Source organism: Stegostoma tigrinum, chromosome 18 (genome assembly GCF_030684315.1).
Source record: "Stegostoma tigrinum isolate sSteTig4 chromosome 18, sSteTig4.hap1, whole genome shotgun sequence".
Taxonomy (NCBI): domain Eukaryota; kingdom Metazoa; phylum Chordata; class Chondrichthyes; order Orectolobiformes; family Stegostomatidae; genus Stegostoma; species Stegostoma tigrinum.
The window spans coordinates 3,529,643-3,551,854 of NC_081371.1; the positions used below are offsets into that span (position 1 = coordinate 3,529,643).

The window sequence follows — 22,212 nt, forward strand, 5'->3', positions numbered from 1 at the left end:
AGAAACTTGATGTATTTCTTTTTATCCTTTTCCAAATATTAGTATCCTGGTCCCAGTTAAACTTTGACTGCATTGGGAATCTTGATCAGAGTCACCAGTGTTATGTTATAACTGAGGTTGGAGGAGTATACTGCCGCTCTAGTTCAATGACTCCAGAAGTCATAACATAAAATGAAATATTTTTTCCAGTTACCAAGACAACCTTTATTTAAATAGCAAGATCTATCAACCAGGTTTCTTAATAAAGACTGTTATTGCTTTATTCAATAAAGCTGCAACAATTGGTTCAAACACACACAGACACACACACACACACACACACACACAGACACACACAGAGTCAGTAGTATAGAAGTATAAATGCTTATCCCTCTAAACATCAGTAAAACATACGATCACTACAGAAAATGAAGAAAGAACCAGATTCAATGGCAGTTTGTTCTGATTTTCTGGCTATGTGATCATGTCACTAAACAGGTATGGTTGTCTCTTGCAGACTCAGCTTGCTCAGCAACAATGACTTTGAATCATTTCTTCAATCATTCTTTTAAAAGAACAAATTGGTTTCACTCCGAACTCAACAAGAAGAAATCAGCTGGGTAGCTTGCTCTTTAGCAAGTTTCCTTCCAATTGAGCCAAATAAAACAAGAACCTCTTGATGCTGGTCACTGTTCAAAATAGGGATTTACAACAAAGCAAGCAATTATCACCAGTCTTGTAACTTCCAGGAAACTTGTTAAAAAATCTCCAACGTCTACTATGAGCTTTCAGCATTTTTTTTAAAAGAAGCCACTCCAGATATCTCTTGCTAAAACTTGAAATAACTACATTTTTCACAATACTTTAAAATTTATGTCCTCCAAACTTGGAATATTAAACTGCAACAGCTACTTACTGCCTGCTTGCACCAGGAGCAGCTGATGGCAATGATTTCCTTACTGTGGAAGGAAAACTTCTGTTGGAAACCCTGCAAAATAAAAAAGATTACAATTTACAGACCAGTAGAGACAGTATAGCCACTAAAAGAAGTGTTGATCTGCTCTCTTAAAAAGATCTGAAAACACATGTGGAGCACCTTCAGGCTGAAGGGTTCATTTCCAGCTGAGCATCCTGCTGGATATTGTAAGTCCCATCAGCCTCAGATGAGTTGTCTGAGGCCTGAACCTCCTCCTTGTTCAGGTTTCATTAACATGCCATTGGTGAGCTGCTCACTATTCAGAATGTGCAAGTAACCCTGCCAGCCCACTCTACATCTAAGTTCCCAACTGGGCTGGAGCTGCTCCTGGGACTTGGATATTAAAGGAGATTTATATAAATGATTTGGATGAGAATTCAGGAGGCATGGTTAGTAAGTTTGCAGGTGACAGCAAAATTTATGGTATAATCTACAGTGATGAAGATTATTAAAGATTACAAAGGGATTTTGATCAGTTGAACCAATGGGCTGAGGACTGGTAGATGGAGGTTTAAGTTGGATGAATGCAACGTATTGTATGTTGGTAAAACAAGCAAGAGCAAGACATGTACATTTAATGGTAGAACCTAATTGGTGTTGTCGAACAGAGAGACCTAGAAGTTTGAAATTTGCATCACAGACAGGGTGGTCAAGAAGGTGTTTAGCAATTTTGCCTTCATTGCTCAGACCATTGAGTATAGATGTTGGAATGGCATTTTGAAGTTGTATGGAACATTGATGAGGACACTTTTGTGCACAATTCTGGTTGCCTTGCTATAGGAAGGATATTATTAATTTTGGGAGGGTTCGGGAAGGTTTTGCCAGGATGTTGCTAAGACTGGACGGTTTGAGTTACAAGGATAGGCTGGGACTTTTCTCACTGGAGCATAGGATGTTGAGGGGTGACTTTTTCTAGAGGTTTATAAAATGATGAGGGGCATGGATAAGGTGAAAGCAAAGATCTCTTCCCTAGGTTGGGCGAATTAAAAACTTGGAACGTATTTTTAAGGTGAGAGGAGAAAGTTTAAAAAGGACTTGAGTGGCAACTTTTTCACACAGAGAGTGGTTTACATGGGGAATTAACTGCCAGAGGAAGTGTTTTAGATGCAGGTATAGTTACAACATTGAAAAGACATTTGGACAGAAACGTGAAAAGGAAAAGTTTAAAGGGATATGAGCCAAATGCAGGCTAGTGGGACTAGTTTAGTTTTGGAAAACTTGGTTGGCATGGACAAGTTGGATCGAAGAGTCTGTTTATTTGCTGTATGACTCTATGGTCATGGTGGCATGGTCGCCATTGGGCTAGATTTTTTTTAAAAATACCAGATTTTTTTTACATTCAAGTTTTAACATCTGCCGTGGAGGAAATATACCCCAGATTTGAATTTTTTTCCTGGGGTTCTGGATTACTAGTCTAGTTACATTATCAATACCTACCTTTCTGTACTCTGGGATAAATAATGGGGAAGTATCAAAGGTATTTCATTTGGAATAGAAATTGACACACTTCATGCTAGTAATTTGGAGCCTTACCTTAATTCTGACTAGAAAGGGAAATAGGATGTTACACAGGAGAATTTGCAGTATCGGGATTTGGATGAGGAATCACACATCACAAAGGAGAGAATGAGTGGTTATGATGAGTGGGACAAGTATTGGGGCAGCAATGGCAAATCTACAGTCATTACAAACGCAAAGCTAATTTGGTGTATCATCGAATGGGATGGCCAGAATGGTGCAGGAGGGTAGATTCATACCTTTCCGCATTGCTTGCATTTTCCTTCCTGACGCCGTCTGTGAACCCAATGATGTCTCACAAAACTCTGCTGAAGAGATCACGTCACTTTAAATAATCACTTCTTACAGCTCTAGACTAAATTTCTTACTTAATCTGACTTAATGCAATGTTCATTTGTTGCTCAACTCTAATGGAAGGTGGTGGATGTGGTACCAATCAGTTGGTCGCTTTGCCCTAGATGGTTTCATGCTTCTTCAGTTGTGATGGAGCTGCACACATAGAATCATAGAATCCCTCCAGGCAAGTGGGGCTTATTCCATCATACTCTTAACTAGTGGCTTGTAGGTGGTGTACAGATTTTAGGGAAACTGGAGGAGAGTTACTTGCTGCAAAATTCCCAGCCTCTGATCTGGTGTGTTTATTTGCTGGACACACACAGGCACATGCGCACATGCACACAGAGCAGTCGTGCAGTTGTAATAGGAGAGGGATATCAAACCACACTACAGCAGTTCAAAGCATTGTGAATCAAATTTATTACTATTCAGCACCAGGATAAATGATGCATTTACTCAAAACCACTGTCAATAGAGCAACCATTTCTATTTATTGGGGTTTATTTACATATTGCTGTGCCAATGAGTTATATAAATAGTTCCAATACAAGAAAGGACATTTTGTTCCTCTTGTCTAACAAGTACCTTAGCATCGATGAGTAAGAGCAGTGATTTGTAAGGTGCCAGTACTTACCTCTCTGAGAGAACGGCTACCTCCCTCCCGGTAGGTTGGCTTGCAATGGAAACTGATCTAAATAAAAATTAGCAAGAATTTCCAACATAAGATTGTGTTTCCTCTGGGTCTCTTGCTCTATTTCCTACAAAAAATGGAGGAATTACTGCATGAAAAAAAAACAACCCTATAAGTGTGTATGTGCATTGGGTCCAAGGTTTATCTATTTCTGTGCCAGTTGAATCCCGATTATCCACATACGAACATCAGCGAGCTGGTAATCACTGGTTGGAAACCAAATCTATCAGCAGCCTGTGTCCATACGAACCAGGCAGATACATTGCCAACTTAGCCCCAGTGTTTATGGGAAGCACAGCAAGACTTCGAAAGTAGTATTCATACAATTTCAGGTAAGTTGGAGATTTCACATTGCTTAAATAGGTATTCAACAACCTTGGATTAATCACTACAGATAAACTCAATGTGTATATTTCTTCATTTTTTGCGGCGCAGGTCAAGAGTGCTTTATGCATACTAAATTAGTTTGAACTGATGTCATATTAGTTGACCATTACAGTGATATTATGCTGAACAATATCATACAATGGGCTAATCTTGTTTCTAATTGAGACAGGGATATTGGTCTGAATATTTGGAGAACTCCCTTGTTCGTCTTTGAATTCTATTGCAGAATCTGCCTGAGAGAACAGATGGGCCCGCGCTTTAAAGTCTCATCCAAACTGCTGCACCCGTGAGGATGCATCAATGCTCCTGTACAAAGAAAATCCGACAAACTGAAGAATAAGCATAAACCTGGAGGGCGAACAGCTCCCCTTGTCTTTGATGAATTGTATTGTTGGATTGTTTACATTCTCTCAGCGTTTTAACACCTAACCGGAAAAGACAGCACCCCTTTCTACCTAATGTGTACTGATTTGAAGGTGAGGTCTAATGGCATGATTATGTTTTGAATTGTCCCTTGAATTCTAAGTAAAAAGGAGTAAATGATCTGCTAGATTCTATGCCTGACAACAAGCCTATTTGACTTGGTAACCATGGAGACTGGAGGTCCAGATGACTGAGAATTCCACCATACACAATCAGGAATTTCTGCCATCCCACCAGGCACCTAGCTGTAATGATAATGTAAGAACTTTATCTTTTCCTGATTTTAGGTAGCACAGAACACCGAGAAATAGCAAACTGCAGCACGATAGTCCAAAGACTGCCTCTTCTATTGATGACCTGTAAATATCAGAGGCTAGGCTGTGTCTTACCTTCTCCAGCTGTTCCACACAAACTGTGTGCACAATTATTTTGCAAGCAGCACACTTTCTCCTCGGAACTGACTTCTGAAATGAAAATAGGTAAAATTTAGAAAAAAAAGAAATAGAAACAAAAATTGAAACATCTATCCAATATCACACAAGGTTGTTCACTTTAATCACAGTAACCAGGGGGCATTCTGATTTGTTTTATTAATTAATGGGATATGTGTATCACTGACTTGACCAGATTGTCCATCCCCTAATTTCCCTTGAGGAGGTGGTTGTGGTGAGCTAAACTCTTGAACTGTTGCAGTCCTTTGGGTGTACATAAATCACAATGCTGTAAGGGAGGGGTTTCAAGGATTTCGGCTACAGTGAAGATAAAGTGACATAGTTCAAATCAGAATGGTGAATGGCTCGGTGAAGAACTTGCAGGTGGTGTTACTCCCATGTTGGTAGAGATCATGGGTTTAATGGCAAGGTGGGAAGAGCCTTGATCAGTCGCTTCAGTGTATCTCATAGATAGTACACACTGTTGCCACTGTACATCAGTGGTGGACACAAAGTGAATGTTGAGAGTGATGGACGTGGTACCAGTCAAGCAGGCTGCGTTGACCTGGAAGGTGTCAAACATTTCATGTGTTGCTGGAGTTGCACTCATTCAGGAAAGTGGGGAGTATTCCAGCTCATTCCTGACTTGTGCAGCAGTGGTGGCGAAAGCAGGCCAGTGAGGCAACAGCAATTGGTGGCAAGAGGTAGCTGGTGAGGTGACAGCATTTGGCGGTGCGCATGGGCCATTGAGGCAGTGGCAGCAGCGAGAGCAGGGCAGTGAGGCAGCAGCAATCGGTGGCAAGAGGGGGCCATGAGGCGTCAACGGCAGCGAGAGCGGGCCTTTCGCATGGCAACAGCCTCCCAGATGTCCTAGCGATTGGAAAGGTCCTGGCACCATTGTGGAGTTGGGACTTGGAACTCTGAGTTCTGGACCTTTTTTTTCTCTTACTTACCTTTTGGCTCTGTGACATCTTTTAATTCTGGTGTTTGTAACCAAGTGGATACCAGTGAATGGCGACTTTGTGCACATTTCACTGTCCTTACGTATTCCTACACTTAATACATTTGACAAATAAATCTAACTCAAAAAAAATCTAAATCTTTTGCCTTGTAGATCGTAGACATGCTTTGAGGAGGTAGAAGGTGAGTTACTTGCTGCAGTATTTATATAGCTAGTCTATTTAGTTTCTGGTTAATGACTCCATTTCAGTCATCTTCTAGTTTACTTAATGAGTTTTACCATGCGGCTCCTTCTCTGATTCATTTGCAATGATTCTCACCAACCCACTCTGATCTACTCAACAGCCTTTAACAGGGATCACTCCCAAATTTAGTCTTCTAGATCTAAATTAGTTTCCTGACTGAGTTTTAGCATGAAATGCTCCGATTTGTCTATTAATAATTGTTTTGTAAGAAGTAGCTAATCTAAAAATATTGCTTTCTAATGGTGCTTCTTCTTGTTTATATATTGAAGTACACTACGTAGCTCTCGCAAGCTCATTAACAATTCTAACTCAATATTTTTTCTCATTGAGGTGACTTACTGTTATCTTTACCAAACAGTTCTCTTCTCCAAGGTAGCAGTAATCTCCAGAGACGTTTGTCTCCAGCCAAACATGGTCACCATTTATAGCATTTTCCTAACAAGGTAAAAGGTAACAGAAGGATCAATTATTCTCAAAAGATGTCAAAACAAAATCAAATGACTGCATACTTGAATGTAATTTGACAGCCAAAGTTTTCATTCATTTATTAATCAAGGGCTAAATCTTAATTTTTTTGGTTAAGTGTGGTTCCTGACATTTCTCCTGGACAGAACAGATAGGAGAAAATTAGTAAAAACCGAAAGAACTGCGGATGCTGTAAATCAGGGACAAAAACGGAAGTTGCTGGAAAAGCTCAGCAGGCCTGGTACCATCTGCGAAGAAAACTCAGAGTTAACATTTCCAGTGTGGTGACCCTTCCTCGGGACTGATGGTAGCTAGGAAAATGTCAGTTTATATGCAGAAGATAGAGAGTGGGAGGTGATAAGGAGTAAACAATAGATGGGGATTGAACCCAAAGAGAGACAAGAGCAGTTGGACAGCCAAAGGAGTTGAAAACAATCTGGCTAGGAGGGTGAATAGTTGCAAATGGTGCCCGTTAGTGACTAACAATAGGAACTGTGTAACAGCAGACTATGTGATAACAAGGCCTGGTATATGGAATAGGGGCTAGGACATGGGAAAGTTTAGGCCCTAAAATTATTGAACTCAATACTGAGTCCGGAGGGCTGCAGGATCGCCAAGTGTAAAATGAGGTATTGTTCTTCCAGGTTATGCTGAGGTTCGCTGGAACATAGCAGCAAGTCTGAGACAGAAATGATGGCCAGAGAACACTATGGTGTGTTAAAGTGGCAGGCAACTAGAAGCTCAGCGTCTTTTTTGTGAGCAGAGCATAGATGTTCCATGAAGACGTCACCCAGTCTCCATTTTGTTTCCCCTATGTAGAGGAAACCACATTGTGAGCAGTGAATGTAGTAGATTAGGTTGTATAAGTACAGGTGAAGTGCTGCTTCAGCTGGAAGATTATACAAAATTAGAAGGTATCATCGAAAGCAAAGAAGGTTATCAAAAATTACAGATGGATCTTGATCAGATGGGGAACTGGGCTAAGGATTGGCAAGTGCAATTCAATACAGATAAGTATAAAGTGTTGCATTTTGGAAAGTCAAATTAAGGTAGGATTTATACAGTAAATGGTAAGGTCCTGAGGAGTGTTGTGGAACAGAGGGATCTAGGAACACAAGTTCATAGTTCATTGAGAGCAGCGTCACAGATCGATCGGATGGTGAAAAAGACATTTAGCATACTGGCCTTTATTGGTCAAGGCATTGAGTATAAGAGTTGGGATGTTATGTTACAGTTGTATAAGTCATTGGTGAGCTGCATTTGGAGTATTGTGTACAGTTTTGGTCACCCTGTTGTAGGAAAGACAAAGTTAAACTGGCAGGTGCGCAAAGAAAATTTACAAGCATGTTGCCAGGACGAGTAGGCTTGAGTTCTAGGGAAATGTTAGCCAGGATAGGACATTATTCCTTAGAATGTAAGAGAATGAGGTGTGTAAACCATGAGGGGCATAGATAGCGTGAATGCAATATAGTTGTTTTACCAGGGATGGGAAATTGAAAACTAGAGGACATAGGTTTAAGTGAGAGGACAGAGATTTAGATTAGATTAGATTCCCTACAGTGTGGAAACAGGCCCTTCGGCCCAACAAGTCCACACCGCCCCTTGAAGCATCCCACCCAGACCCATCCGCCTATAACCCAGACACCCCTGAACACTATGGGCAATTTAGCATGGCCAATCCACCTAACCTGCACATCTTTGGACTGTGGGAGGAAACTGGAGCACCCGGAGGAAACCCATGCAGACATGGGGGGAATGTGCAAACTCCACACAGACGGTCACCCGAGGCTGGAGTCAAACCTGGGTCCCTAGCACTGTGAGGCTGCAGTGCTAACCACTGAGCCACCATGCTGCCCTAACATAGTGACATTTAAGAAGGACCTGAGGGGCAACTTCTTCACGCAGAGAGTCGTGCATATATGGAATGGGCTGCTGGAGAAAGTGGTTGAGGTAGGTACAATAGCGAAATTTAAAATACTTTTGGAAAGGTACATGGATGAGAAGGGTTTAGAGGGATATGGTCCAAATGCAGACAACTGGAATTAGCTGAGTGGGCACCATGGTCAGCATGCACCAGTTTGGGCCGAACTGCCTGTTTCCATTGCTGTATAACTTTATGACTCTTTGTATGTTTGGGCCCTTGTATACTGGGGACGGAGGTCATAAATGGGCAGGTGTTACAGCTTTGACGGTTGTAAGGAAAGGTGCCATGAGGCTGTGGGGTTTGTTGGGAGTAAACGAAGAGTGGACCAGGGTATCCTGGAGGGAATGGTCCCCGGAGAGGACAGACAAGGGATGGGAGGGGAATATGTGTCTCGTGGTGGCATCTCAATGAAGGTGGCAAAATGGATCTGGATGTGGATGCTGGTGGGATGGTAGGAAGGACAAGGGAAACCCTATCACTTTTGCAGGAGGAAAGAGAAGGGGTGAGCGCCGAAGTGTGGGAGATGGGTCAGGCCTCGTTGAGACCCTTTCTGAAGAAGGGTCTAGGCCCGAAACGTCAGCCTTCCTGCTCCTCTGATGCTGCTTGGCCTGCTTTGTTCATCCAGCTCTACACCTTGTTATCTGGGACATTTCAGAGGCTGCCTTGGAGAAATTGGCCTCAACTGAACAAATGGAACAGAGACGGAGGAACTGAGAGAATAGAATGGAGTTTTTTGTTGAAGCAGGGTACGAGGAAGTATACTCCAGGTAACAATGGGAATTGGTGGGTTTATAGTGGATATTAGTGGCCAGTCTGACCCCAGAAATGGAAACAGCGATGTCGAGAAAGGGAAGATAGATCAGAGATAGATCAGGTGTAAGTGAGAGAATTAGTGTCCTCCTGTGTGGGCAGGGACCTGGAGGACCTGCTGGACAGGTTGGAGCAAAGGTGGAACATCCTCTTTCATGGGATGAGGGCATCACTGGCTAGGCAGCATTTATTGCCTATCCCTAATTATTCAGAGGGCAGTTAAGAGTCAACCACATTGCTGTGGGTCTGGAGTCACATACAGGCTAGACCAGGTAAATATGGCAGCTTCCTTACCTAAAGTGACCTAGATGGGTTTTTCCAACAATCGGTAATGGATTCACAGTCATTGTTAGACTCTTAATTCCAGATATTTTATTGAATTAAAATTCCACCATCTGATGTGGTGGGATTCAGACACGGGTCCCCAGTATGTTGTCTAGTCTCTGGATTAACAGTTCAGTGATAATACCACTAGGCCATCGCCTCTCCTCGAAATGAGATGTGCAATGAGGATACTTAGGAGCTGGCATATGTCAGATGACAATCACTGTGGATATGGGGTGCATGTGATCAGTGTCCTTAGAGCGTGCCCTGACATCTTGGTAACTGATGTCCAACATGGAGATCCTTTAGAGCAAGTGGTAAGTTGCAAACACCTGGTCCCTGCTTGGACTCCCAAACTGAGAATTTTCAATGTCTTGTTTGACATGTTTAGGAAGAAAGGAAGCTAAAAATTATTGAGGCAAATTGTGCCATTAATGAGGCATATGACAAGCAAAGTCTTTCCTAATTGGCAACCCACCACTGCCTGGTGACAAACAGGTTTTGTAGGTTATCAAATGTGGAAAAGATGGAGCAAGATACTCCAGACATCAAGATGGATCTTGCTGGATGTCTCACACGATTCTGCCACAAATCTTGTCACACTCTAAATCAGTCAGGACCCAATAAGATTTCCCGTCAGAGTCTCACTGAGTTAACAACATTGTAAAATTTTCTGATCTTGCAGTCATCATGACAAAAGTGAGAATCCTATTCAAAGGGACCAACAATCTGTACTGCATCAGAAGAGGGTCCTGACTTGGTGGTAAGTCAGACTGGTTGACACATTGCTATGGAGAATGCTCCAGAGAAGATTGTCCACCAAATGCTTTTGTTTAGTTCCAACAGGTGGAATGCCTGGACATGTTCTTTCAGCTTGCAGAAAACAGGGGCCAAAGTGTGACTGTATGTGGTTACTGGCAAGCATGATGAGTCACATTGCAAATAGCACTATTTTCCCATGTAGTATAAATTGTTTTTCCATTTGAAATTGGGCATTCTTGCATCTGTTCTGAACAGTGCATGACAAAAAGTTTCAACAACAAGTCTGTGTTTTCACCAGTACTCAAATTCTGTCCTACCAAGTGACTATTTGATATTTTACGATTGTAGTTTTGTTTTAAATTAGAAACAATGCAAATGTGAAGAATGATAAGAAGGTTGAATTGTGTGAGAGAAAATGAGGAAAACACACAGGGGTTAGGGAGAATCAGTACCTTGGTATTATAGGCTAGTGGCTTTGAGGAGAATTGGAAGTGATATAACAGTGTAACAATCATGGGAACAACATTACCTCCAATATCATGACATCTCTTTAACTGCCGGCAAATATTTTTATTCCAGTAGATTCAAGGTGAAGTGGAAATGATGATGATTTTGCAACAAATGTGCAAAGTTCAAAGGAACAATAATCATTGTGGTGTTGAAAAAATAGACTAATTAACAGAGAGCTATTACAAATAATATGGAAATCGCAGAGCTTAACAGAAGAATTTCAAACCATGTTCACAATGGAGGAAGAGGAGAAAATGAAAGCAATACAAGAGTGAGTCCGGGGAGAAATATATTGATTTTAATGTAGCAAAAAGCAAATGTAATGGAGAAAACAATGGGATTCAACAGAGACAAATCACCAAGACCTGAAAGTAACAGCTGGGCAGATTCATTCATTGTAATTTCCCCAAATGCCCAATTGTGCCTTTGGATTGGAAAATTGAAATGTTATCCTGATTGTTTTTTAATAAAGGACAAAAAATAGGTAAGTAGAGATTTATTTGTTTGATATTAGTTGCAAGAGACTAACTGGAAGTTTTCATCAGGGACAAAGTTACTAAATATTTGAACATGATCAAGGAGAGCCAGTGTAGGTCATGTCTTGCTAATTGAATTGTGTTAAGATGATCACTAACATGATGCATAGAGAGAGGCCAGTAGATGTAAGTTATGTACATTTCACAGCAATTCATAAAGATTCTACACAAAAGCCAATCATAAAAATTAGAGGGCATGATATTGAAGGTAACTTTATGATAAAAATCGAAAGAACTATGGATGCTGTAAATCAGGAACAAAAACAAAAACAGAAGTTGCTGGAAAAGGTCAGAGATAATGGGAACTGACCGCTTTGCAGAACACCTCCGCTCAGTTCGCAACAAACAACTGCACCTCCCAGTCGCAAACCATTTCCACTCCCCCTCCCATTCTCTAGATGACATGTCCATCATGGGCCTCCTGCAGTGCCACAATGATGCCACCCGAAGGTTGCAGGAACAGCAACTCATATTCCGCCTGGGAACCCTGCAGCCATATGGTATCAATGTGGACTTCACCAGTTTCAAAATCTCCCCTTCCCCTACTGCATCCCTAAATCAGCCCAGTTCGTCCCCTCCCCCCACTGCACCACACAACCAGCCCAGCTCTTCCCCCCCACCCACTGCATCCCAAAACCAATCCAACCTGTCTCTGCCTCCCGAACCGGTTCTTCCTCTCACCCATCCCTTCCTCCCACCCCAAGCCACACCCCCATCTATCTACTAACCTCATCCCACCTCCTTGACCTGTCCGTCTTCCCTGGACTGACCTATCCCCTCCCTACCTCCCCACCTATACTCCCTCCACCTATCTTCTTTTCTCTCCATCTTCGGTCCGCCTCCCCCTCTCTCCCTATTTATTCCAGTTCCCTCTCCCCATCCCCCTCTCTGATGAAGGGTCTAGGCCCGAAACGTCAGCTTTTGTGCTCCTGGGATGCTGCTTGGCCTGCTGTGTTCATCCAGCCTCACATTTTATTATCTTGGAATTCTCCAGCATCTGCAGTTCCCATTATCAATTATAAACTCTGCGCTGTTGACCCTGCAAAGTCCTCCTTACAAATATCTTGGGCCAGTTTCGAAAGTGGAGGAGCTGTCTCACAGACTAGTCAAGCAGCAAACTGACAATCATACTTATGGAATCATACGTCATAGATAATATCCCAGACACTACCACAACATCTGTGGATACGCCCTGTCTCATTGGGAGTGGCTCAGTGGTATATGGTTGGGAGGGAATTACCCTGAGAAGCCTCAACAGTGACTCCAAACACCATGAAGTTTCATGAAATTAGGCCGAATGTGGACAAGGAAATCTCCTGCTGATCATCAACTACCATTTCCCCCCCCTTACTGATGAATCAGTGCTTCTCCACACGAAATGCCACTTTATCATAGTCATCAAGCCAAGGGTTCAACTGTGGTTTACTGAGGAGTGCAGGACGGCATGCCAGGAGCAGCACCAGGCATACTTAAGATTGAAGTGTCAACTGGTGAAGCTATAACACAGGGCTACTTGAGAGGGAAAACACTGGAAACGACAAGTGATATATGGGCTCAGGTGATTCCACAGCCAACAGACCTACGGCTTTAAGGTCTGTGGTCCTGGCACATCCAGCCATGAAAGATGGTGGACAATTAAACAACTAACTGGAAGAGAAGTATCCATAAATATCCCCAACGTCAATGATTGGGGAGTCCAGTACATCAGTCCAAACAACAGGCTGAAGCTTTCAGGACAATCTTCAACTAGTGCCCAGTGAATACTCCAACACTGCCTTCCCCAAAGATCCTGATATCCATGCAATATCAGGAAACAGCTGAAGGTTATGGATACAGCAAAGGTTTACTAGATTGATGAGATCAGCTGTGGCTTTGTTATGTTGTCACTTATGAATTAGAAGAGTTTGGCTTCAAATCCCACGTCCGGACTTTCACATCATTGATCCTTAGGATGAGAGGGTTGTCCAATGATAAATTGCTGAATAAATTTAGTTGCTATTCTCTTGAGTTTATGAGTGATAATCTGATTGAAATGTTTGAGATTCTGAAGGGGCTTGTTAAGGTCACACTAATTACTTGTTTCCCCAGGATAGGAAAATTAGAACAAAGGAACACAGGCTCAGGACTAGGGACAAATCATTTAGGACTGAGATGAGGAGAAATAGCTTCATATTTCCCTTTATATTGAAAGGCATGCGAATCTTCAGCATTCTCTATCCCAGAGGGTTGTGGATGTTTCATTGTATTTTAGACAATATTTAAGGCTGGCATAGTTAGATAGTTGGTATCTTGGATAATTGAAGCATGTGGAAAATAAGCAGAAATGTGCGATTGAGGATGAAGATCAACTATCAACATATTGATTAGTGGCGTAGGCCCAAAGGGCTGAATGGTCTAGTCCCACTCCTGTTTCTCATGCTCTTGAGCTCTTTTGACCTGAAAAAGTATATAAGGTGAGAAAAATCTTCTGCAGTACATTTAAGTTGTCTTGTGATTGCAACTACAAGATGATGAAAATGTAGCTGATGCTTGTGAAAAAGACATAACCTTTCGAGGCCCTCTGGTACACCATATAAATTATTGAACTAGCACTGCTTCACCCTGCTGGTCAAGGACAAACACAAAGGGTAGTTGAAGCATCCACTGAACAGAACATAAACATTGATGCAACATCAATTTGATTACTTAAAATGCAACCACTTTGACGACAACCTGATTAAACTCATTAGAAGCAGGAATCACATGTAATGGATATCATAGATCAATATTGCTTCTGACTGAAAAGCTTTGGGATTAATATTCATTCCAGCATTAGAATGAGGTGCTTCACACTAATCCTATCTTTTTATGATTGTCACTGTTGTCATTCGATTAACTTGCTTTACACAAAATTGATATTTTTGACTCCAATTCTCCTCTCAAAGATTCAGATGAGGAACAAAATGTTCCAAATTGCAAAGCATGTCCTACAATGCTGCATACAAGGGCTGCTTCAAGACACAATGTCAAGGGTATCAGTTATACTTGCTTTCTCTATGTGACAGGTGGAAGCTTGCCAAGTCATTGTTTTCATTAAGGTGAGTGTAACAGCTAGCGACTACCGTCTTTGCTGCTGTTTGATATTCTGCTTTCTGGAAGAATATGCAAAACTTCAGTGAGAAACTCACATGTTTTTAATGTCTTTGGCTACATAAGGGTTCAAATCCCACCATGGCATCTGGTGGAATTTAAGTTCCATGAATGCATTTGGAACTGAAAGCTAGCTTTGAAACTATGACTTCTGTATCAGGTAGACTTTTATGACAATGTCTTTTACAGAAGGAAATCAGTCTTCCTTACCTATGCGTCAGATACATGGACGATATGTTTGTGATCATTAAATGAGCAAAGTTAGAAGAAACATGCCACCTTATTCACAACATATTCACCAGGCTCAAATTCACCAGGAGGAAGAGAACCACAATCAACTCCCATTTCTAGACATAATGGTGGAACAAAAGAACAACGGGAAATTCCTTACCAGCATGTACAGAAAGACTACACACACAGATCAAATCCTGAATTACAACAGTAACCACCCCAGCATCCACTATCAGAGCTGTGCCAAGACTCTGTTTAAATGAACGATAACTTATTGGAGCTGCTCTAAAACTAAAGGGAGCGCCTACACAAAGCCTTTGCAAACAATGGTTATCCTAACAGCTTTATCCGCCAATGCCTGGCAAACAAAGAAGACATGTATGCCCGAACACACTGGCCACCCTACCCTATGCTAGAAATATATCAGAACTGACTACAAGACTCCAACGACCTCTTGGAATAAGGACAGTACACAAACCAACAGCCAAATTCTGCCAGTTACTCTCGAAGTCAAAAGACCCCATACCCACAATGAGCAGGACAAATGTGATATATAAAATACCATGCAGTAGCTGTGAGAAACACTACATAGGAAAGACAGGCAGGAAACTCGCCACAGGATACATGTACATCCACTCGCAGCAAAATGGCATGACCAACTCTCCCTTATTTCAATACACTCTGACATAGAAGGACATCATTTTGACTGGGACAAAGTTACACTACTAGGACAAGTGAGACAAAGACAAGCACGAGACTTCCTGGAGGCCTGGTTTTCAACCACCAATGCAATTAACAAATATGGTGAAATAGAGGCCATCTACCTACCACTACGGTACAAAACTGGAAACAAGGCTGCTCACCATGACAGACTCAACCATAAATTCAGAGCAGGACAGTGGAGGCTATACGGCACTGACAATGTCAAGTAGAAGGGAGACAAAATGTTTGCATGAAAACCAGTCAGCTCAGTGAACAAACCAACAACTCCAACTGCAACCCAAGCTACAGATCTTCATTAAAACATGCTTACCTAGTCTGGTTTAAATGTGACTCCAGACCCACAAGTGTGTTTGACTCTTAACTGCTTTCAGAAATGGCCTTCAGATAAAAGGGCAATTAAAGATGGACAATGAATGATAGCCCAGTCAGTGATGTTGGCATCCCTTAAACAAATAATAAAAGATAGCAGTACTGCACAGATAGCATAAGGAGACATTGCAGGTAGAAAATATGAAATTTCCATGGCAGGACATATAGAATTTGGAAAGCTTGAACATTGGTAGAAAAGCATCTTTCCTGGCAGGTCTTCGTAAGGACATAGTGCTGTTCTGTAAAACATGTGTCAGGTGATGGATAAACCTCATCATAAAATCAAACAGATACCATTAATACCAAACAAAGCAGAAATTGTTGGAAAAACTCAGCAGGTCTGAGTTCTTCAGCAGTTTTTCAGAATTGGAGTTCTGGACCTGAAACATTAACTCTATTTTCTCTTCATAGATGCTGCCAAACCTATTGAGTTCTCCCAGCAATTTCTGGCTTTCTTTTTGATTTCTTGCATCCACAATTCTTGCTTTTATCATTGATACCCCAGCTAGGAGTTTGAAGTACCTTTCAGGCAAGTGTTAGTACACTGTGTAGAACCATTAGCGTTAATGAAAATGGGACTCTTCCATAATCTTGCAGTTATGGATGCGACATGTTGATTTCCAAAAGTCATGCCTTTGAGGACAATTATAGCTAAAGTAGTGGTGAAGAAATTTACTCAACTTTTTGCTCATTATAGACTACCAATAGAAATAAATCTAGAAACTTTGTCCAATTGTTAAAATGTTTGAAGATAAAGGAAGTAACTTGGGTATAAAATAGTTCAACTCTACATCATCCACGAATACAGAGAGCTTTGGAGTAATATAATCAGACTCAAAACACAAAGATTAAAGCATATTGTCATAAATATCCTCAAGGTTGAGATAAAAATTTGGATTCCCTGTTATTTGCTATCAGAGACTCTACAAATTAATTGACTCAGTTTAGTCCGTTTGAATTAATCTATGGTCACAAGAGGACCATTGAAATTGATCAATGAAAAGTTTTAAAGACAGATGACTCATCAGTATTGGATTATTGTTCCATATTTCGAGAAACAAAAATACCACATGAGTGTGGAAAATACCATAGGAGCATTTAAGATTTTGACAAGCAAAGAGGAAAACTGGCAGACAAGCAAGCTGAAACCAGAAGATTTCAAATAGAAGACAAAGTGATAGTATTATGACATAAGGCAGCAAAGCTCTGTAAGCAAGCTTCAGCGGTCCATTAAATGTAATTATGAGCATTAGTAAAAAGAGTTATTCAATAGATCTCCAGATTGCAGGAGTAAGAATCAGTGATGTCACGTAAACATATTCAAACACTTTCATTATTGTGAGGAAATTAAGAAATAAAGTGAGAATAACAGAAGATAACAAAGATAGTAAGAGTGAAGGTAAAGGAGATGCAGACAAATCACAAATTAAGCTTCTTACTATCTCATTAACCAGTACAAATGTACAGGGGCAGTTAGGCAGGGTATTCTCATGATTGAAGGAAGTACAATGGAAAGACTTAGTAAGACTGCTAATGAAATTCATGGAAATTTGTAGGGATCCAACAGGGTGTACTCTCTTAGCTAGATATAATGTGGCTGTAGGGAAGTGGTTATCATTTACAACAGGCTTAGGTAAAAACAGAAATTCAATGTATGTTAGAAAGTCTGTTCATCACACCCAGCCAAAGTAGTTGGAGTTCACCTTTAGTATTAGTTCCTGAATCTGATTAGTCAACTAGGCTCGATATACATTAAAGAAAAATAAATGCAGTAACAAAAACAAATTTGTACTCAATTCCTCAGTTAAAAGATTATATTGATTATGTTAACACTGCTTTATTCCTCACTAGACTCATCTACTAAAGGGTACTGGCAATACCATTGATATCAAGGGCTAAAGAAACATCAGTTTTTGTTACACCAAATGGATGTTTCAATATCAAGTTAAGGCATTTGGGTTTAAAAGCTCTCCAACTTTCAAAGACTTATGAACCAAGCATATGCAATTGTTTGGTTTATTTAGTTGGTGTATTAAAATACAGTCAGGCTTGGGAAGAACATGTTACACAACTGTAGGTTTTACTGAGACAGACGCAGTTAGCTAACTTAGTAGTAAACCTTGTTAAAACTTAGTTCACAAATGTAAATTTAACTTAGTTATGACATATTGTAGAGAAAGATAAGCGTTGCTAAGAAATTAAAGGTTCTTAAGAGAATTTCATGTGACTAAACTAAACGGGAAATCTGCAGTCATGTATGTTTTTGCCCAGTCTTTGTACAAATGTGTGTGTTTGGGATGAAGTAGGATACGATTAACAGAAACAAAAAGAAATAATTTGATCATTTTTGGTGATTGAACAAGACATTTAATCTTTTGATATGGCTTGTGAAATAGTGATACTCTATTTCCAGCACCTTCTTTCCATCAGTTTCATAATAATTTTGGCTGCACCTTTACTACTGCTGACTCTGTCAGCTCAATAGTTTAAAGATGACAATCCAATCTAACCAATGTCTGCATTACTGGTTAATGGCGCAGCTTTCAGCATCATCATCCTGTGGGCCTGTATAAAGCCATCCTTGTGACAGAACTCCATGTTAGGTCATTATTGTTAAGGTGCACCTCCCATGACACACACGCTGGCTATTCTATATAATATGTTCAAGCATCGGCAGAGTCAATTCTTATGCAGCAGTTTTAAAGTAACCATTCATGTCCCTGCACCTACCCCCTCACAAAGAGGAACTTGCATCCAGTATTTATTTCTCTGTAGGTGTCAGCCTCACATTATTTAAAAAAGAGAATCAAGTACCCATATCTGCTAAAATACTCAGGCACAGATACAAAGTGTGATCACAAGGGCTATCAAAATTTTTCCTCTAGAATATCATGGCGAGTATTCCACGTGTTAGTTCCTGGCTTCATGCCTCACTACAGAAAACAATTAAATCAGAGGTTACATGGCTATGGCCAGTCATAGTGCACAAATGCACCTCTCCATATTTTTTCTTTTATTTATATAAAAAATTTACATGCACTATAATTGGCTGTTACAAGTTAGCCACTATTTATGATCTATCAAGACTATTATCACTCATGAACAAAACGTGCTTGCTCATCCTAGTCTATTCCATTTCTGACACCATGTTGCATGTCCTAGCATTAATGGCTTCCACTTAAAAACCTTGATACAGAAAACAACTATATTAAAGGTTGTGTGTTAATAGCAAAACACAGTGTTCAAGTTACTTTGTATAAGTGCATTCCCCAGTCAGCGGTGTGCCTCAGTTGTGGAAAGTCTTAAGTGGCTCTCCTCTGGAGTCCTGTTTCCAGTTGTGAGCAATTAACACACCTCAGAACTAAATTACTGAATGAGGCCATAGCCAAAAGGTTGAAAGCAATGTATCAACTCTGCTTATTCCCATGAGGATGTGGAATTCCTTTCCTCAAAAGGGCATAGATGCGACACTAAGAGATAATTTTTTTTGTTAAGTAAGAGACCTAGACTATAAAGCTGTGCTGATTAAATTGAGTAGCTACAGAGGCATTGTGGTCTAATCCTGATCCTGTATATATCAAAGGCATGAGAAACAGAATAGAATCAGTCTAAGATATTGTTTTGGAGTTGAATGCAGTCCTTTCAAAGAGAAGGTCACCTTCTAGTCAGCAGTAGGGATGACAGGAAGACTTAATGCTTTCACTTGAGTCCTGAAGCTGGGAGTCAATGAAATAATTTCCCAGACTGAGCAAGGCTGCTGATGCGACACACTTGACATTTTGCGTATTGTTATAATGTGTCTTAATAGGTCTTCATGCTAAGTTTTTGCAGTAACACAGAGGGAGAATGCCAGCTGTTTATTCGCTTTCTAAATACCTGTGCCCTTCATCTTTTATTAGGGTAACCTTCACCACATGTATTACAATTACATTTGATTTATGACACTTTAAGTAGAATAAGTAACAACTCTTGTGTAAATCTAATAGGTTACAGGATGCCCACACAACCATTCATTATACATTCTTGCTGACTTAAAGGCGGAATCAGTGTCATAGAAATGTTATTGCTAGACTAGTAATCCAGACGCTTGGACTCTAGGGACTGGGATGAAATTTAATTTCACTGAATTAAAAAGGAAAATCTGGATAGAAAGCCAATCTCATTAATGGTGACCATGAAACTAGCATCTATAGTCATAGGCATCTCTCTTCACCTTTAGGGAAGGAAATCTGCTGTCCTTACCTGGTCTGGCCTTTATGAAGCTGCGGATCCACAGTAATATTTTTAACTCTTAACTTTGCTCAAAGGATGGGACAGCAAATGCTGGTCTTGCTCATGGTGCACTCATTCTATGAATAAAAAAGCATCACTTTCATAGTCCCACTGGTTCAGGAAATAATAGGCACCATTCAAAATTTGATGGTGTATCACAGTTGGCTGGGCATGGTGGTCTTCGGTGCACTATGACAATCTTTCAGCCTGGCATGGCCTCGGGGTGGACTTGCATCCTTGAATTGACTTCGGAGCGGTCTCCCGGCCTTGAGGTGAAGCCCAGTCAAGGGCCAGCACAGACTACAGGCTTGGTGCTAACGTGGACTGTGTTGGAAGGACAGTTGTTCTGAATTTTTTATATCTCTATTTTCTGATTTATTCCTTTGAGCTGTAATTCTGGATGTTTTATTTCTTTATTTTTCCTCATTTTCTTTTCCTAAGAATATGTACTGAAGAATCTATACCTAAGTACTTTGTATCCAAGATGGTATTGCAAGTGGTGACTTGTAAACTTTTCACTGTACTCATTTGACAAAATATTCAATTCATACAAATGTAGGAAATAGAAGTAGGTAATTGGCCCATCATGGCTGATCCTACTGTGGCCTCAATTCCATATTCCCACCTACCCCAATAAGCTTCAACTTTCTTGTTAGTCAAGAATCTATCTACCTCTGCCTCAAAAATATTAAACGCCCCCATTTACACCACTCTCTGGTAAAGAGAGTTCCACAGATTCACAAGTCTCAGCAAAGAAAGCTTTCCTGATCTCAGTCTTAAATGGGATGATGATTATTTTTAAACTGCATTCCCTGGATCTAGTCTCTTCTGAAAGGGGAAGCATCTCCTCAAAGTCCAAAATATTAATTCCCCTCATACTATCATATGCTTCAATCCCTTCATTGCAGGAATCACTTGAGTGACCCTTCTCTGGACTGCTTTGAATGCATTTATAATATCCCTTAAGTAAAGAGTCCAAGACTCATAGTACCCCAGATGTGACCTTACCAACATTCTGTATAACTGATGCAAAATATGGCCTTGCAGTAAACATTCTATTTATCTTCCTAGATAATAAAGTGGTTTTTGAATTAAAATGATGTGTAGAGTTATGAGATAAGGGTGAGAGAATGACACATCATCACAGTGCTCATTTTGAGAGCCATGAAGAAACAATGGGCCAAATGGCTTTCTGCACCGTAACAGCACCGTGATTCTGTAGTCACTTGCTACACCTGCAAAATAATTTTTTGTGGCTCATGTACAAGGACACCCAGATTCCTATGTACCTCATAGTTGCCCTGTATATGTTGCTGCACAGTTAATTCCCAATGACCCAATAACTCACAGTCCAGTCAGGGCTGGTCCGCATTTCTCTGGTAGGCCCATTCTTTGGGATGGTACTGGGTGCCTGTTCTGGAGCTAGGTGCTGTAGTCCTGATCTCAAGATGGCTTTCCTGTAGACAACAAAGGAAATTCTTTAGCATTTGACCAGCAAAAGATGCTCATATGAGTGATGAGGATCTTGGCATGCTATAAGTGGGAGGGGACTGAACTTTTCCCAGGACAAATCCTTGCATAAAGCTAGCTTGACCTCTCCAGATGATATCCTGAAGTCACCAGGAATTAAATGTTAATCTCCAGGTCACTTAAAACAAAAATAACTTCCGCTTACAGTTAGCTACTAGCTGTAAAAATATTGTGGATAGGATAAAAGCAGTTAGACAGAGTGCAGGCTGTGGAAGGAACTCATATAGAACATAGAACAAAGAACAATACAGTGCAGAACAGGCCCTTCGGCCCTCAATGTTGCGTCGACCTGTGAACTAATCTAATGATTCAACTTCCAGGAATATGTCCAAACAAAGGTGATAGATCTTTTCAAACCTCCAGGAACTGTTTCAAGGCAGTGGTAGTTACAATGAGCTTTTGTTTAACAACTTGGATCTACATAACTACTTTCATGTAGCAAAATGTCTGAAGGCACTTCTCGGGAGTAGTTAATTAACAAAATTTGACAGCAGTGTGCATATTTAAGGATTTAGGGCTGATGACCAAAATTGAATTGGCTAAGAGGTCAGTTGTAAGGGTTAGCTTCAAGGAGGAAAGACAATTAGAGAAACAGAGAGGTTCAGGAAGAAATTCCAGAGCTTATGGTTTTGACAGCTGAAGGCACGAGAACATTAGGTGTGGAGTGATTAAATTCAGGGA

General features: G+C 40.7%; 1 protein-coding gene across 1 annotated transcript in view; it reads right to left on the minus strand.

The window, feature by feature from the left end:
* dgki (diacylglycerol kinase, iota) overlaps window positions 1-22,212 on the minus strand; it is a 193,083-nt gene that overhangs the window by 129,163 nt on the left and 41,708 nt on the right. Inside the window, exons 2-7 of the mRNA XM_059652275.1 lie at window positions 21,350-21,458; window positions 6,286-6,381; window positions 4,700-4,774; window positions 3,444-3,500; window positions 2,713-2,781; window positions 896-967 (exon numbers count right to left, since the gene is read on the minus strand). Of these exons, the coding sequence (XP_059508258.1) occupies window positions 896-967; window positions 2,713-2,781; window positions 3,444-3,500; window positions 4,700-4,774; window positions 6,286-6,381; window positions 21,350-21,458 (478 nt within the window). The remainder of the gene's footprint in view (window positions 1-895; window positions 968-2,712; window positions 2,782-3,443; window positions 3,501-4,699; window positions 4,775-6,285; window positions 6,382-21,349; window positions 21,459-22,212) is intronic.